At 42.9% G+C, this 16,214-nt stretch overlaps 1 protein-coding gene across 1 annotated transcript; it reads left to right on the forward strand.

The window, feature by feature from the left end:
- Nucleotides 1-3,050: 3,050 nt before the first annotated feature.
- On the forward strand, nucleotides 3,051-3,930 carry LOC123096977 (IST1 homolog). The gene is made up of 4 exons (XM_044518761.1): nucleotides 3,051-3,224; nucleotides 3,334-3,437; nucleotides 3,560-3,725; nucleotides 3,820-3,930. The coding sequence occupies exons 1-4, from the start codon at nucleotides 3,051-3,053 to the stop codon at nucleotides 3,928-3,930; spliced, it is 555 nt and encodes a 184-aa protein (XP_044374696.1).
- Nucleotides 3,931-16,214: the final 12,284 nt, after the last annotated feature.

The raw sequence follows: 16,214 nt of genomic DNA on the forward strand, positions 1-16,214 counted from the left end.
CCAATAGTTTGTTTTGGAAATGCGTGTCATGATGGTATAGGAGCAGTCTTGATGCAGAATAGTCATCCTTTGGCTTATGTCAGTAAGACCCTTGGACCCAAAAACAAAAATCTGGCAAGGAGTACATGACAATTCTTCTAGCTTGAAAGTGCATTTAGTCCCTTTTGGTGTTTCGGAGTGATGAGAATGTGGTCAGTTGGACTAGTGACGATTACGAAGTTTATCTTAGGCATTGGTTCTTCGAAGATCGTTTTGGGGAAATGGTTGATCCCCACCACCACTTCAAAAAGAGAAAATACATGGTTACCCAAAGATTCGAGAGTTTTGTGTTGGTTTGTTTTGAGTCATAGGGCAACCACACTATTAAGAGGTTCGAGGTGCTTCGAATTTTCTTCTAATAGAGAGAGGACACATGCATACATGCAAAAATCTGTCAAATCATGTTGACAACGTCGCATTAGTTGCTAAATTCAAAATTTTCAAATGATTTATCTCACAAACCGTAAATCCGATTCACGATCCGTCTTCACCGGGGAGTTAATCTCGACAAGGCCTTCAAAACAAGATCCCATGTTGTCATGCTTTGATGATTTGTTTTTCCATCGCCACTAGTTGCCAGATTATGTCAATATAATTGCCGTCTTTATAGTAAACAGTTGCCACAAATGATTGTGTATATGCTTTTAGATGTTAAAATGTTACACGAGCTAGACATCGGGTACTCAAGTGTTAACAACAAGTAAGAATCAACATGAACTCATGCCAGTACCACAAACCAAGTTTTACTCCCTCTGTTTTTAAATATAAGCATTTTCAGATATTTCAATAGGGACTACGTACATGCGGATGTATATAGATGCATTTTAGAGTGTAGATTCACTCATTTTGCTCCGTGTGTAGTTCATATTGAAATGGAAGGAGTAAAACTTGGTTTGTGGTACTGGTATGAGTTGATGTTGATTCACGTTCGCTAATCTCACAAGTAAGTTCATTTATCTGGCTACTAAGTGGCTAATAAGCTAGCAAGTAAGTGCACATAATCTGACAAGTACGGGTAAACATAAGAGCTAGTTTCGAAGGTCTTATTGTGCCGAAGCCAATGGTTAAAGTGGATCATCAATCTGGTTAACAGTTTGAGAGATAAAACTTTTAAATTTTAATCATTGGCAAGAATATTGATAATGTCATCGCATGCATGCGTTGTGGATGGAGCTGGAGGAGAACTGAGCCACCGCATGGGAAGTCTCATATGCGGCGTTGTTACCTAGTTAAGTCCAAGAAAATATAAAAATAACTCGTATGTTTTAAAAAGTCAAACTCTTTTATCTTTGACCAAATTTAAAGGACGGGGTGGACACCAACATTTACAATATCAATCCATATCATTAGATTTATGATGATTTTTTCATACTTATTTATTTAGTATTATATTGAAATAGTTTCTATCATAATCTTGGTGAATAGTTTGGCCTTTTAAAAATATATATTAACACACCTTATAAAAAATGGATATCATATTTATACCATCTGAAAGATGAAGTCTTACAATCTTGTAAATTTATAGGGAGGGGGAAGGGGATGCAAAACCATATGGGGGGCAAAGGTGGCGGAACGAGGGGAAACTACACTCACCTTGTTTTCTGCTTTACCCTAGGAAAATTATATGTCACTATTTATTTTCAGGTGAAACGATCGTGTACTTGTTTAATTCTACAACGAAAACACGAACAATGTTTTCTATGACATTTTGCTAAGGATTCTATAAAATTATTGTACAAGAAAGCAAACCATGTAAAAATATTATGGTGGTCTTGTTTCTTTGATCAAAAGTGTTAGAATGGGATAGAGAGAGATTGGTGGAATAGTTGATGTATTGCTTGAGCCTCGTGGGCATATATATAGGAGTACATGATTTACTTGGAGTATAGGACAAGCCAGAATACTTCCTAGTCTATCCTATGTTTCCAATACAATTACGATACTCAACATCCCCCGCAGTCACAACGGTAGCGACACAGACGGTGAGACTGAAGAAGAATCCGAAGGCAAACCGACGGACACCCCCCCCCCTCCCCACAGTTGTAACGGTCGATGCATCGCGGAAGGTGTGGCTGGAGTGGAAACCTCCGAGGTTGTTCAAGCAAGGCCGTAGCCCTTTGTGCCGTTTGTCGAGGTAGCCGAGAGCGTAGGGTGGTGTAGCCGTGGTCGAGGTAGCCGTGCGAAGAACACCGTGGTCGATGTCGAGTCGGGTAGGCCGGTGTCGAGGAAGTCGTCGTGGAACTGCGGGCGCAAGGAGGCGCAGAGTTAGTCAGGGCCGTAGTGGTGTCGAAGTAGTGATGCGCCGGGAAGAAGATGTTGTTGACGACGCGTTGCAGCGGGTTTACCAAGCCCGGGGACACATCGTGGACGAGTGCACACATCGGTGTTTCTGGCACCGGGCATGCGTAGACGAAGTTAACGAAGCTCCGCACCAGGCTTGCCAGGCCCGGGGACACGTCGTGGACGAAGGCACGCATCGGTGTTGCCAACACCGGGCATGCGTAGACGAGGGACCTGCACAAGCTATACGCCATGTCAGAATACTTCCTAATCTATCTTATGTTTCCAATACAATCACGGCACTCAACAAAAAGAGTGAAAGTTTTCTAATGAATTCTTACAATATTCATTTGAAAGCCTCAATCCGAAAGGATCAAGCAGGGGATGTCCTTCTGTCTAATAGGAATTATTTTCCACATTTTTTATTAAGAAAACTTTCTTTACACGTTTTGCTCCCTATTATGTGCACGTCCAGCCCTCGTATTCCAAATATGAAAGAAGTTCGTTTTATATATAACTGAACTAACAGCCTGTGCACTAAAATTAGACTTCCAAAAACAGAGAAACACTGCCCTAGAAAACCTTTGTTCCTCCCAAGAACTCAGCTCCTCCTCCCCCTACCACCCATCCAAGGACCAACGATACCGCCGCCGACCGCCGGTAGGCGCATCGTTGGTCCCGCCAAAGACTCCAACACCTCAAGGAACTCCGGCAAGAGCAGATCACCAGCCATGGGATTCCTCAGGAAGTTCTCCAAGCAGACCCGCAAGCTCAAGTCCCTTCTCGAGCTCACCGTCTCACGTGTAGCCATCGCCCGCAAGCCGCGCCTTGCTCGCAAGTCCATTGCCTCCGGCGACGTCTGCCAGCTCCTCTCCCTCGGCCAAACCGACCGCGCTCTCCAGCGTGTGCGTGCCTAGCTATGGCCTCCAAGCATCTGAACATGTTATTCTTCTAGCGATCTTACATTTTCTAGTTTCCTTTTTTACTGATGCTGGCCTTTTTTTCTCTGCGCAGGTAGAGCAGGTCATAAAGGAGGACAACATGTTGGAGGCGCTCGGCATCATAGAGCTCTACTGCAAGTGCCTTGTCAAGAAAGCCGATCAGCTAGACAAGCCCAAGTACGTCTCTTGATCACACTTGATCTGATCTCTTAATTTCTTCTCCTTTTTGTTAATGCTTTTAGATCATCCACCTCAATGTCAATGTTTTGGGCAAGAAAACTAATATGTTTAGCGTACAGGGAATGCAGCGAGGAGGTAAAGGAAGCGGCTGCCGGCCTCATATTTGCTGCCAAGCGGTGCAGTGACCTGCCGGAGCTGCAGTCTGCCCGCAAGATCCTCGCCGACAAGTTCGGCGACGATTTCACTGCCGACGCCAAGGTGGGCACCGCGGTCGTCGACCCGATGGTAAAAGTTATAGTCTTCGTTTCTAGGCGTCCACTGATTTGGAGTTGTAGAGGAAAGGTAGCAGTCACATGCATGATTTGTGTTGCCATTGCAGCTGGTGTGGAAGTTGTCCGGAGACACGACAAGCATTAGCCTGAAGAAGAAGGTGACCAAAGAGATCGCCGCCGAGAACAATATCTCGCTGGATTTGTCCAAGTCCCCATAAGCAATGGCAGCGTTGTTCTCCACGGTCAGGAGATTGTCGTGTTTGGACTCATGGGTGCAAGTCCAGAGCCTGACGATGGCCGTCGTCGCTTTTGACAGGATGCATGCCTCGAGTTTGGACTAGAGTGACAACGACAATGCCTCGAGCATTTTCTAATCTTATGGATCGGATGATAGGCCGCTGAAGCCGAAGATGACGATAGCTTTCAGTGCGCACGAGGAGACAAAGTCATCCCTCTGCATCTGGCCCAAAATGTAACTGCTGTGTGTAGGTTCAAAATTAGTATCGGAGGATGGTCATGAAGAACTATGGCTCACTATACAAGAGAAGGGAAGACATCTGTATTTTACTCTTTAAAACTAGACCAGAAGCTCCTTCGGTTTTATTAATTAAGAGGAGAATGTGAAACACAACATCGGAGCCGGAACTTGAACACGCATAGGCTAGGAGACACAACTGTATTACCCCCGCAAAAAAAAGGAGACACAACTGTATTTCACTCATACACTTCGATTATAAAATTTGAAAGTTCTTTGGCATCTGCTCCCTCCTTCCCGGTTTATAGGGCTTATCTCAAAAATTTCGATTTCCCGTTTTATAAGTCTCAATTTGATTGTTCCCCATCACATGCTCAGATTTTAAATTGCATTAATTCATTACATGCAAGGATTATGAGAAACTTGACCAATGCATATAATTCATGCATGGAGTAAATAGCAAAAAACTACCAGTTTACAGGCTAGGGTTCCAAAAAACTACCAACTTTTAATTTTTCTCAGAAACCTACCAATCGCGTGGTTCGCTGTTTCAAAAAACCCAAAACGCCCGTGACTAGCGATTTAACCGTTTTTCTAACCGTCTGGACCCACATGTCAGGCCACCTGGCCACGCGCGCTCACGGCGCGGCCGTTGACGGCCGTTAGCCCGTGCGGTCCGGTCCGGTCGGAACCAGGGTAAATACCCCACCCTGCTCCCACTCACTGCTCGCTCACTCCCCTGCTCGCTCTCTCCCCTGCTCCAGTACGAGCTCGCCGCCGCTCGCCGTCTTTGAGGTCGGTCGTCGTCGACCTCCTTGCCGCCATGCCTTCCTGGAACAACGAAGAAACGAGCTCGGAGGAGGAGTGCGAGGTCGTCAGCATGGACATGGGACTTATGGTAAGTTCTTTGCCACCTAGGGTTAGGGTTAGGTGCTAGTAGGCCGAGGCTACCGCCATGGATCTTGCTAAGTGTAGTGTTGCTGTTGTAGGATTCTTGTTCAAAAGTGAGGCTGGGGTTTGATTGTAGGATTGATGTAAGCTAGGGTTCATCTCTGTACATGTTAGGGTTCATGCTGAGTTGGGGATTTTTTTAGTGTTCATGTTTAATGAACCGTGCAAGTTGATTCTGGTGTTGAGTGGAGATTGAAACTAGTGTTTGTTGGTTATTTTGGTTGCAGGAGGAACCAGACACCACTGTGGAGCCCCTTTTCTGTGGCCAACTTGAGCTTGCTCATCCCAAGTGCATTCTGCACCAAATGAGGCCTATTAAGCGTGTTGCTTTTGAAGGGCCTGTAACAGGAAGGCGTTTCTATGGCTGCCCAGTCCAGGTTAGATGCCAATAAACTTTTCTGCTATGTATGTTCACTGATGTTTGATATGATGCAGCACTTTGTTTGATATGACAGTCACATATGTATTTTTGTTACTTTGGAAACTTAATCATGGCATTGTAATAACTTATCATATCTCATTTATGTTGTGCATTGTTAGAAAATATCAAGTCTATACAAGTTAATCATGGAATTGAAATAAGCTCCTAGTCCATTTGTAATAACTTATCACATTTATAAAATGGAATTGAAATAAGCTCATAGTCCATTTGTAATAACTTATCACATTTATAAATGCAGGAAAATGGTGTGAATTGTGGTGTTGTAGAGTGGGTTGATGGGCCTTGGCCAATTGTTCTTCAGAGATGTTTGTGCAAGCTATGGGAGATGTTCCATGAGCAGAACTTTGGAAGGGTACAGGACAAGGAGAATTTTGAGAAGGAGTTGGCCAGGCTTAAGAGTGAACATGAAAGGGAGTTGGCCAAGCTTAGGACTGCAAATGACAAGCTTTGCATTGAGTACACCAAGCTTGTTGATGATGTATCCAAGATGTTTGATTGGCAGGATTGTAGGGTGGACAAGCAGATGTACCAAAAACAAGTGGAGGAGGAAGAACTTGAGAAGAAGAAGAAGAAGAAGAAGAAGGAGCTAGAGGAGAAAGCTATGTTGGAGGTGCAGATGGAAAAGCTCAAACTTGCAAAAGAGCAGAGGTGCATTTTGCAGAGCCAAGCTGATATCATCAAGAACACCAGGAAGGCTATGAAGGATGTTAAAGTTGACAGAGATGTTCTTAAGAAGGAGAAGGCAAAGCTTGAGCTTGTTGTTGCTGAGTTGCTGAAAGAAGGGTATGGCAGCAAGGAGAAGTTAGAGCAAATCAAGGCCATCCTTGAGTCTTGAACTTGCTGTGATATGTTGGTGAAGTAAGTACATCCAAAGGCCTTTATATAAGGATGTGGCCTGGCATGACTGCAAGTGATTATGGGTGTACATTTTGGGGGAATGTGAAGTTTAACCTAGTGTAAGAACCTTATTTCCTATGTTGTTAAGTTGTAATGGATCACCTATGCTATTAAGTGTTGTAATGGATCTCCTATGCTATTAAGTTGTGGAAATGGATCTCTTATGCTACTAAGTTGTGGAAATGGATCTTGTATGCTATTAAGTGTTCAACTTGATCTTATATCTTTTATATGTTATTTGTTAGCCTGCATATATTATTTCTGTGGGTAATTGGGCTTAGTGGCCCACTAGTCTCTGACCAAATGCAACCCTAGACCTACTAAACCCAACCCCATCCATATGTCAATATAAACCCCTCCCCACCCCCACCCTTTCCCAGTGACTCCACCAGCCGCCACCCAAAAGAAACCCTACAGATGGATCCTGACATGGGAGATGTCACAGAGGAAGAGGGGGAGGCTGTGGAGGTTAGGACAGCAGCAACAGCACAGAGGAGGAGGAGGAGGAGGAGGAGGAGGAGGCGCAGGCAGAGGACACTAGAGGCGGCCCAGGATGAGCAGCAAGAGGAGTTCAACCGCCGACTCTCCGACAAGGTACTGGAGAAGTGCAATGATGAAGAACTAGAGCTGGTTTTCACTGGTGGCAGGGGAAGGTCATTCATGAAGATCATTAGGTGGGCAAGGATGAGGGCAGTCATGGCTCCTCATCCAGCAACTAGGGCCAAGTGGGTCCATTTCTTCGAGTGCTATGACTGATATGTCAATCTCATCTCATCCATCTATATACCTATCTATCTATCTTTCTATGTTGGTGTTCTATGTAAGATCCGGTGTACTATGTAAGATCTACTCTATTCTATGTAATAACTGGTGTTTGATGCTACTCTGAACCAATGTATCTATGTATTTATGATACTCTCAATGAAATTATGCAGTGGATATGAAATGTACTGACTGAATTAACTAACAGAAAATACACTGACTGAAATGTACCGACTGAATCAACACAGGAATGACTGTCTGAATGAACACACTGCATAGTAGTTATTACAAACCATGGTAGGTCAACTGACTGAATATCTCTGAAACAAAATAAAGTATAGTCATTACAGACCATAGTAGACCCAAATCCATCCATATTTGTTCACAGACACAAACAGAACCATACCAAATGAACTCAAGTTACCCAAATCCAAGAGCTAGTTACCACTTGCATAAAAATAGTCTTTCAGCCTCCCACTTGGCTTCCTGATCCTCTTTGACCCCTCCTGGACAACAGTTGAATTTGATTGCCTTAGTGCAATGAAAGTTCTTCTCTGGGCACTTGAAGATCTGGTGTTCTTAGCAGGAGAAGCTGTAGATGATCTGGTGTTCTTAGCAGGAGAAGAAGTGTTAGCAGCAGAAGAAGTGTTTTTAGGTCCTCTTTTGTTGTCACTATGCATCTACTGCCTGGATTAGTATCTAGCACACACTGGAGATAGTCCCTTAGTCTGTGATATTGGAGTTTGTGATCTCCTTGCACAACTTCAAGTGCTTGCTTCCTTGCCCTATATGCCAAGCTTTTAGGCACATGAACACCAAATGTTTTCTTTGTGTATGACAGAATTGTCTCAACACCAGCTCCAGGGTTTGATCTAATGGTATCCTCACAAACCTTGGCAACCCAATTGACTGTAACCTTGGTGCTCTCTCCACTTGCTCCACAAGTGTGATCCAAATTCATCTTCTTGATGCTGAAAGTTGACTCATTAGCTATTCTAGAGGCCACTATGTAAAACTGACAACCTTGCTTTCTATCAGAGCACCAAGCAATAACCCTAGTTGGTTCATTTCTGTGATACTCAAAATTCCTAAGTGTCCTGACATGGAATTTTTTTAGTGCTTCTCTGAACTCCACAACATTTAGGAAGCACAAATGCAATGCAAACTGCTCATGTGCATCAGGGACTGATGGATCATACCACCTCCTCTCCTTCCTCTTCTTCAACCTTCTCTTCCTACCAGAAGGCAACCTTGGAACTTCTTCTTCATCACTAAGGCCAAAATCACCTGGAAAGCAGTATTCATCAGGTTCAGGCACAAAATCTTCAAACTTGATGTTTTCAGGCTCACTGTGTGAGTTGATAGTTGGGCCTGGTTTTCTGACAGGCTTAAGCTTCTTTGCTCCTTTCTCTGGTACAACTGAGGGTTCTTCATGTTCAGAAAGGATTTGGTCTTCCTCCCAAAACTCTGATGGTTCTGAGTTTGCTCCACAATAGTGCTCTGCAGTATCTTCCTCTTCCCTAGGCTTATGACTTGTCCCTGTGCCAGCCTCATCTTCACCCCTACACCAAGCCTTGTATGATATTTTCTGCCCTTTGTAATCACCCCTAAAAAACTCAAAATCTGAAGAAGATTTGTCCATCTCATCTTCATCTTCATCTTCATCTTCCTCATGTTCTACTTCTACATCTTCTTCTTCTTCCACAACATTTTTCCCCTTGTTCAAATTACAACTATGTTGTGTGTTAAGATAGGGCTCCTCAGGGATTTCTGGTGCCAAAGTTGCATTCTAGAGTGGATACAGGACACCTTGTTGGGAAACACTATAAACAACTTCCTCACCAACATTACTAATGGAAATCTGTTCCTCAAGCAAACTGTGATCCATATTAACATCTGCTGGGCTTGGATCAGTAGGCTTTCTGACAGTGATGTTCAGGATCTTCTTATCAACAAATAAGTCAAGCATTTGCTCTAATGCCTCCTCACTATCCAGGACCTCCACCCCCTCCAAGCCCTTTCCCTCTTCCTTTACATAAGTCAGAAAAGCCTCCATTCCATACCCCTCCAACTCAGCCAATGCTAATATGGTTAGATAACTAATATCTGAAGAAACTGAATACTTTCTCTCCATATTATCTGTTCCTTGGAAATGCAGCCTCATTTCCCAAATGTCTTCATCTAAGCCGTAGGAGATTTAATTGACAAACATTTATTTTTCAATTAACTAAAGCTTAAAACAATGATGAAATGTACTGAACATTACTAAAATGCATAAGCATGCCAACAAACAATTACACTGCTCATTCCCAATACTGCACTATCTTCTAAACCTAACTAAACCTAAAACTATCATCTTCTAACCCTAATTTTAAAATCTCAACTAAAACTGTAACTGCTACTGAAATTTCTTACCTCACTCCACCAAACGCGGACGCCCACCTGTGGCCGCCATCTGGATCCGCGTGGATGGACTTGGCCACTGCCTTAGCAGCGCGGACTTCCGGATCTGAGCTCTCTCGATCCACCTGAGCCACGGGCGGTGATGGTCGCGGCGACCGCTGCGCTGGGAAGCTAGAGCTGCATAGCCATGCCTGAACCGCTGAATGTCCACCGCTCCTCGCCGGTGACGCCTTGCCTCAAAAGCTCGCCGCCGACGCCATTTCGCTGCGGCGCCGCCATCACCAACCTAGGTCAGTGCGGGGGGAGAGTGAGGGTGAGAGGGAGAGCGAGTGCGACCGACCGGCGGCTTTGGTTCCGACCGGACCGCACGGGCTAACAGCCGTCAACGGCCGCGCCGTGAGCGCGCGTGGCCAGGTGGCCTGGCATGTGGGTCCAGACGGCAGAAAAAGGGTTAAATCGCTAGTCATGGGCGTTTTGGGTTTTTTGAAACAGCGAACCACGCGACTGGTAGGTTTCTGAGAAAAAATAAAAGTTGGTAGTTTTTTGGAACCCTAGCCTGTAAACTGGTAGTTTTTTGCTATTTACTCTCATGCATGCATACATTGCAATTAATGCATTGGTAAACACAATTCTTTGAGGAAAACGAGCGCATTAATTGAGTGCTTTTACAAATCATAAAAATTATTCCACCACTCATCATCTACCTTGGTTGGTGAGATTTTTGAATTGAGCCTTATAAATCGGAAAGGAGGTAGTACTTTAGTTGTCGCACTCGGTTGGAAATATGAATCTTGTAAGTTAGAAACATCTTGGATCAACACGTTCACATACGACACCCCTCCCCCTCTTTGTGAGGGGTGTTTGATTACATGATGATAGAAGGTTAAGGCCCTCTCCATGCGGGTTGAGTCGATGAAATCTATGATTGTCGAGCTCTGCTTCTTCCTATCTACTACCTCCGTCCGAGTTTAAAAGTCCCCTGGACAAGAACTCTCATACCAAGGTAACTGCAACGGGTTTCATGCAATATTTAAGCGGTTGCATGCATTGGCCGCATGGTTGCAGTTAACATGAGTATTAAAAGAAAATATCTCAGGTGGTGTTTGGTTCACTAGTCCTAGGACTTTTTCTAGTCCCTAGGAATTTTTGAAAAAGACTTTCAAGGAGGTGCTTCTAAGGACTTTTAGCAAAAAGTCTCAAAAAAGTCCCACCCTGTTTGGTTTACTAGGGACTTTTTCTAGTCCCAACACAAAAAAGTCCCTGGAACCAAACACCCCCTCAGGCTCCATTGCGGTCACCAGCGCCGGCGCATGCATGGTCAATAAAAAGACATTCATAGGACATGCGCGCGCATGCATCCATGCATTAACTAATCTCGCTTTATTCTCCTTTGAGCAAGCAACTTGAGTCCAGCTGGCCTTGTAAAAATGGACTAGCTTCGTCCGTTCGGGGCCTTTTTAAATCCGGAGAGAGGTAGTAGATAGCTTGCAAGTATCTCGGTCCCTCCCCTTCCCCACCTTCTACTCCCTCCGTCTAGGTGTATAAGTCACCTCACGAAAACCAAATAATCCCAAAACACTTAGGTGCGATGCATTAACTCCCAGCTTGTTTATTCTTTCTTGACATATCAACCAATAAGAGATGTGGGGCGTGCATGTTTTCAATGACTCAAGACTTATCAAACACGACATGCAGTGGTTAGTTCATTACATGCAATGCTATTAATTAGCAAATAAACATTAAGTTCTCTCGTTTTCCCCTCCTTCTTGGTCACGGTGCACAACCTAAGATGACTTATTCACCTAGACGGAGGGAGTAATAGCTTTAGTTTATTTATTTATTCTCGTTGTGATATTAGTTATATTCACCTTGATCATGCATTCTTTTAATCCTCTCAATTAAATGAAAAACAGCAATAAAAAGGTAGAAAAACGACAAAATGCATAATGTGATGTGTGTCTGTTAAAACTAGTGCGACCAAAAAAGTCCATGCATAAATATGATCAAAATTGTCATGTGTGCAAAAAAGGACAAGTGTTGGGGGTTATATTTGTTTTAAAAGTAAGTCGGACATTTTCATTCTTTGTGCAGGGTATGCTTGATCCTATACTTGCTTCAAACTGTTTTGTGCGTGCAGTGTTATATATAACATGATGCCCATATTATGATTTTAAAGAATTTTAAGGCGCGCGAAGAGGCAAACTCAAGTACTATTAATTTGAGTGACAGACCTGCCATCTTGATATGGAGGTATGAGACGAAAGGGATGTACACTGTTAAATCCTTTTATAAGATTATTAATCTTAGGGGGGTACTCCATGGCAATGTTCCTATTGTCTGGAGAAAATACCTACCAGAATTCAAGTATGTATTTGGCTACTAGCTAAAAATAATCTGCTAACTAGAGATAATCTTCATAAGAGACAAAATGTTACAGATTTGACTTGCTTATTCTGCTCTGAACATGAGTCCTCTTGTCACCTTTTTTTTAAGGGATAATTGATTTTATGCCCCTAGTTGGGTCACACTCGGCAGGTTTACCCCTAGTTTCCGAAAACACTTGTTCCTGCCCAAACCACTTTGCTCCTCTTATGCTTTTGCCCTTTGACGGTTTGACCATCACTTTGAAAACTTCATAAAAAATTCATACTAACTCAGAAAAACTCAAATAAGATATCAAAATGTTCAGAAAAGCATCACCTATATGTGCATGCCATTTGCGTTCATGAAAAAAGTGTTGGCCAGTCCCCATCTCGGTTTTAGCTCATATGATCTTAGCATGAACAATAAGATCTTAAAAATCCAAAAAATTCTAAAAAAAATTGCTGGCAAACTTTGACCAATGTTTTGAGTGCTTTCTAAGTTTCATAAGGGAATGACATTCATGGAAGTCGTGGCAAAAAAATAAAAATCAATGCACCAAAATTTCATTTTTTTACCACGACTTCCACAAATGACATTCCCTTATGAAACTTGGCAAGCACTCAAAACATTGGTCAAAGTTTTCCACCAAGCAAATTTAGAATTTTTAGTTTTTTTTAGATTTTACTGTTCATGCTAAGATCATATGAGCTAAAACTGAGATGGGGACTGGCCAACACTTTTTTCATGAATGCAAATGACATGCACATATAGGTGATGATTTTCTGAACATTTTGATATCTTATTTGAATTTTTCTGAGTTAGTATGAATTTTTTATGAAGTTTTCAAAGTGATGGTCAAACGGTCAAAGGGCAAAAGCATAAGTGGAGCAAAGTGGTTTGGGCAGGAACAAGTGTTTTCGGAAACTAGGGGTAAACCTGCCGAGTGGGACACAACTAAGGGCACCAAATTAATTATCCCTTTTTTTAATGTGTTGTTGCTATAGAGCTCTGGAGAGTTGTTGGTGAGCTTACTAGTAGTGTTAACCGTACAAAAATACCTACTATGCTTGACTACTGTGAACATAGCCCCAACACTGCTGCTGCTATAGTGTAACCATCAGCCCTGGGGCTCTCTGGAAATGCAGAAATGACATTTGTTTCAACCGGACGGTTTGGTCTAGGATGCAGGTGATCATGAGGAAAACTACCAGCATCCTTACTATGTGGGAGGTGCTCTGGCTAGATGCTGCCAAGTTGGAGATGAAAGAGTGCATGAGGAGACTAGAACATGCAGCAAGAAATCCCCCACTCATCTTGTGGCCAGATCCGGGCTGATCCTTGGAAGATGTGGCCTCTCTCCAGGAGGTGTGGTGCCCGTTGATTAGTAATTGGGAGGAGTGAGCTGGAAGAGGAGTTTGGCGTTGTGCCTTGCCCTGTTATTAATTGCCTTCAGATGTGGCGCTCGTTGTGCTTTTCCCCTCTCTCAAGCCTTTCCTGTTGTTTTGATTTTTTTCTAAACTGTTTAGGGAGTCTCTCCTAATTTCATGAGGCAGCTGAGTTTGTTGTTCCCTCCGCGTGCACTATTTGTAATAAAAATACAACTGTACCCTGACCTTGTTTGGGTTTCATTGATACTAGCTCTATTAATATCATGTTTCAAAATATGTTCAGAAGTCATAGGAAGCAAAGTAATATGTTTATCCTTATGAACAAAAGTATACTGATTGTTTCTACCATGGTGTACAGAATTTTTATCGAATTGTCATGGTCTACCAAGTAATAAGGAACCTGCTTGCAAGGTTACCACATCACAATCAACATATGTAGCGATACTAAAATGCACACGAATAGTACGTGTTACCTTAACCTTGCTGTTGTTGTTGAACCATTTGATGTAGTAAGGATGCGGATGTGGTCTTGTGGTGAGAGATAGCTTCTCCACCATCTTCATGCTAGCCAAGTTGTTGCAGCTCCCTCCATCTATGATGACGCGAACAGAACGTTTCTTCACAACTCCCTTTGTATGGAACATATTGTGCTTCTGATTTTGCTCATCTTGCGTGACCTGCACACTCAAAACACGTTGAGCAACTAAACTGTCATATCTGTCAGCGTCTTCAGCAGCCATGTATTGCGTCTCTTGTTCAGAATCATCTCCACCGTGTGATGTCGCTTAAAGCTATGTCGATATTTCCCCAAAGAGGAAGGGATGATGCAGCACAGTGGCGATAGGTATTTCCCTCGGATATGAAACCAAGGTTATCGAACCAGTAGGAGAACCAAGCAACACAACGTAAACAGCCCCTGCACACAAATAGCAACACCTCGCAACCCGACGTGTTAAAGGGGTTGTCAATCCCTTTCGGGGTACGGCGCCAGAAATTGCGTGATGACGGGAGAAAGTTGTAATAGATTGAATAAATAGATCGCAAATAAAATGAAGCGCAACAAAGTAATTTTGTATTTTTGGTTTAATAAATCTGAATAAAAATAGCAAACAAAATAGATCGCAAAGCAAATATATGAGAACGAAGACCCGGGGGCTGTAGGTTTCACTAGTGGCTTCTCTCGAGAAATATAGCAAACGATGGGTAAACAAATTACTGTTGGGCAATTGATAGAACCTCGAATAATTATGACGATATACAGGCAATGATCATTACATAGGCATCACGTCCAAGATTAGTAGACCGACTCCTGCCTGCACCTACTACTATTACTCCACACATCGACGGAGACAAGATCTATCTATGTAGAGATAGACCCCATCGTTTTATCCTTAGTAGCAACGATACATACGTGTCGTTTCCCTTTCTGTCACTGGGATCAAGCACCGTAACATCGAACCCACTACCAGGCACCTCTTCCCATTGCAAGATAAATAGATCAAGCTGGCCAAACAAAACCCAAATATCGGAGAAGAAATACGAGGCTATAAGAGATCATGCATATAAGAGATCAAAGAAACTCAAATAATTTTCATGGATATAAAAAGATATGACTGATCATAAACTCAAAGTTCATTAGATCCCAACAAACACACCGCAAAAAGAGTTACATCATATGGATCTCAAAGAGACCATTGTATTGAGAATTCAGCGAGAGAGAGAGAGAGAGAGAGAGAGAGAGAGCCATCTAGCTACTAACTATGGACCCGAAGGTCTACAAAGAACTACTCACGCATCATCGGAGAGGCACCAATGGAGGTGGTGAACCCCATCCGAGATGGTGTCTAGATTGGATCTGGTGGTTCTGGACTCTACGGCGGCTAGATCAATATTTCGTCGACTCCCATAGGGTTCTGGGATTTTTGGGGTATTTATAGAGCAAAGAGGCGGTTCGGCGGGCACTCGAGGTGGGCACAACCCACCAGGGCGCGCCTGGGCCTCCTGGCGCGCCCTGGTGAGTTGTCCCCTCCTCGGGACTCCCCCCAGGTGCAACCAGGGTCCGTTGTGTTCCTTCTGGCCCATAAAAAATCATCGTGGAGTTTCGTGGCATTTGGACTCCGTCTGATATTAATTTTCTGCGATGTAAAAAACATGGAAAAAACAGCAACTGGCACTTGGCACTATGTCAATAGGTTAGTACCAAAAAATGATATAAAATGATTATAAAACATCCAGATTGATAATAAAACAGCATGGAACAATCAAAAATTATAGATATGTTGGAGACGTATCAGCATCCCCAAGCTTAACTCCTGCTCGTCCTCGAGTAGGTAAGTGATAAAAATAGAATTTTTTATGTGGAGTGCTGTTTATCATGTCATATCATATTCTTTTCTTTGTAGCATGGACATTTGGACTTTTATGTGATTCAAAGCAATAGTCTAGTTTTGACATAATAATTTAGATACTCAAGCAATCATGTCTTTCAAAATATCAATGCTAAAATAAGTTATCCCTAGCCCATCATGCTCAAACATTGATCCATTCATGAAACACACTCGAATATTAACTACACCCAATACTTAAGTACGATCATATTGCCTCTTAGTTGGTGCTTTTGTAAGAGAAGATGGAGACTCAAATTCAAAAATAAAAATTGCATAAAGTAACAGAAAGGCCCTTCGCAGAGGGAAGTAGGGATTTGTAGAGGTGCCAGAGCTCAAAGCAAAAAATAGAGATAAAAAACATTTTGGGAGGTGTATCCATCCCACTAACGAAAACGACTTAGAGTTCCGAACACTTTCCATGCTAGATATGCCA

The sequence above is a fragment of the Triticum aestivum genome, chromosome 4D, assembly GCF_018294505.1.
Source record: "Triticum aestivum cultivar Chinese Spring chromosome 4D, IWGSC CS RefSeq v2.1, whole genome shotgun sequence".
NCBI lineage: Eukaryota > Viridiplantae > Streptophyta > Magnoliopsida > Poales > Poaceae > Triticum > Triticum aestivum.

Excerpts from the sequence above, each read along its gene's own strand:
- LOC123096977 (XM_044518761.1), top strand. The coding sequence starts at position 3,051 with ATGGGATTCCTCAGGAAGTTCTCCAAGCAGACCCGCAAGCTCAAGTCC. Across the intron at positions 3,438-3,559 it reads GATCAGCTAGACAAGCCCAA|GGAATGCAGCGAGGAGGTAA; the intron begins GTACGTCTCTTG and ends TTTAGCGTACAG. Across the intron at positions 3,726-3,819 it reads CCGCGGTCGTCGACCCGATG|CTGGTGTGGAAGTTGTCCGG; the intron begins GTAAAAGTTATA and ends TTGCCATTGCAG.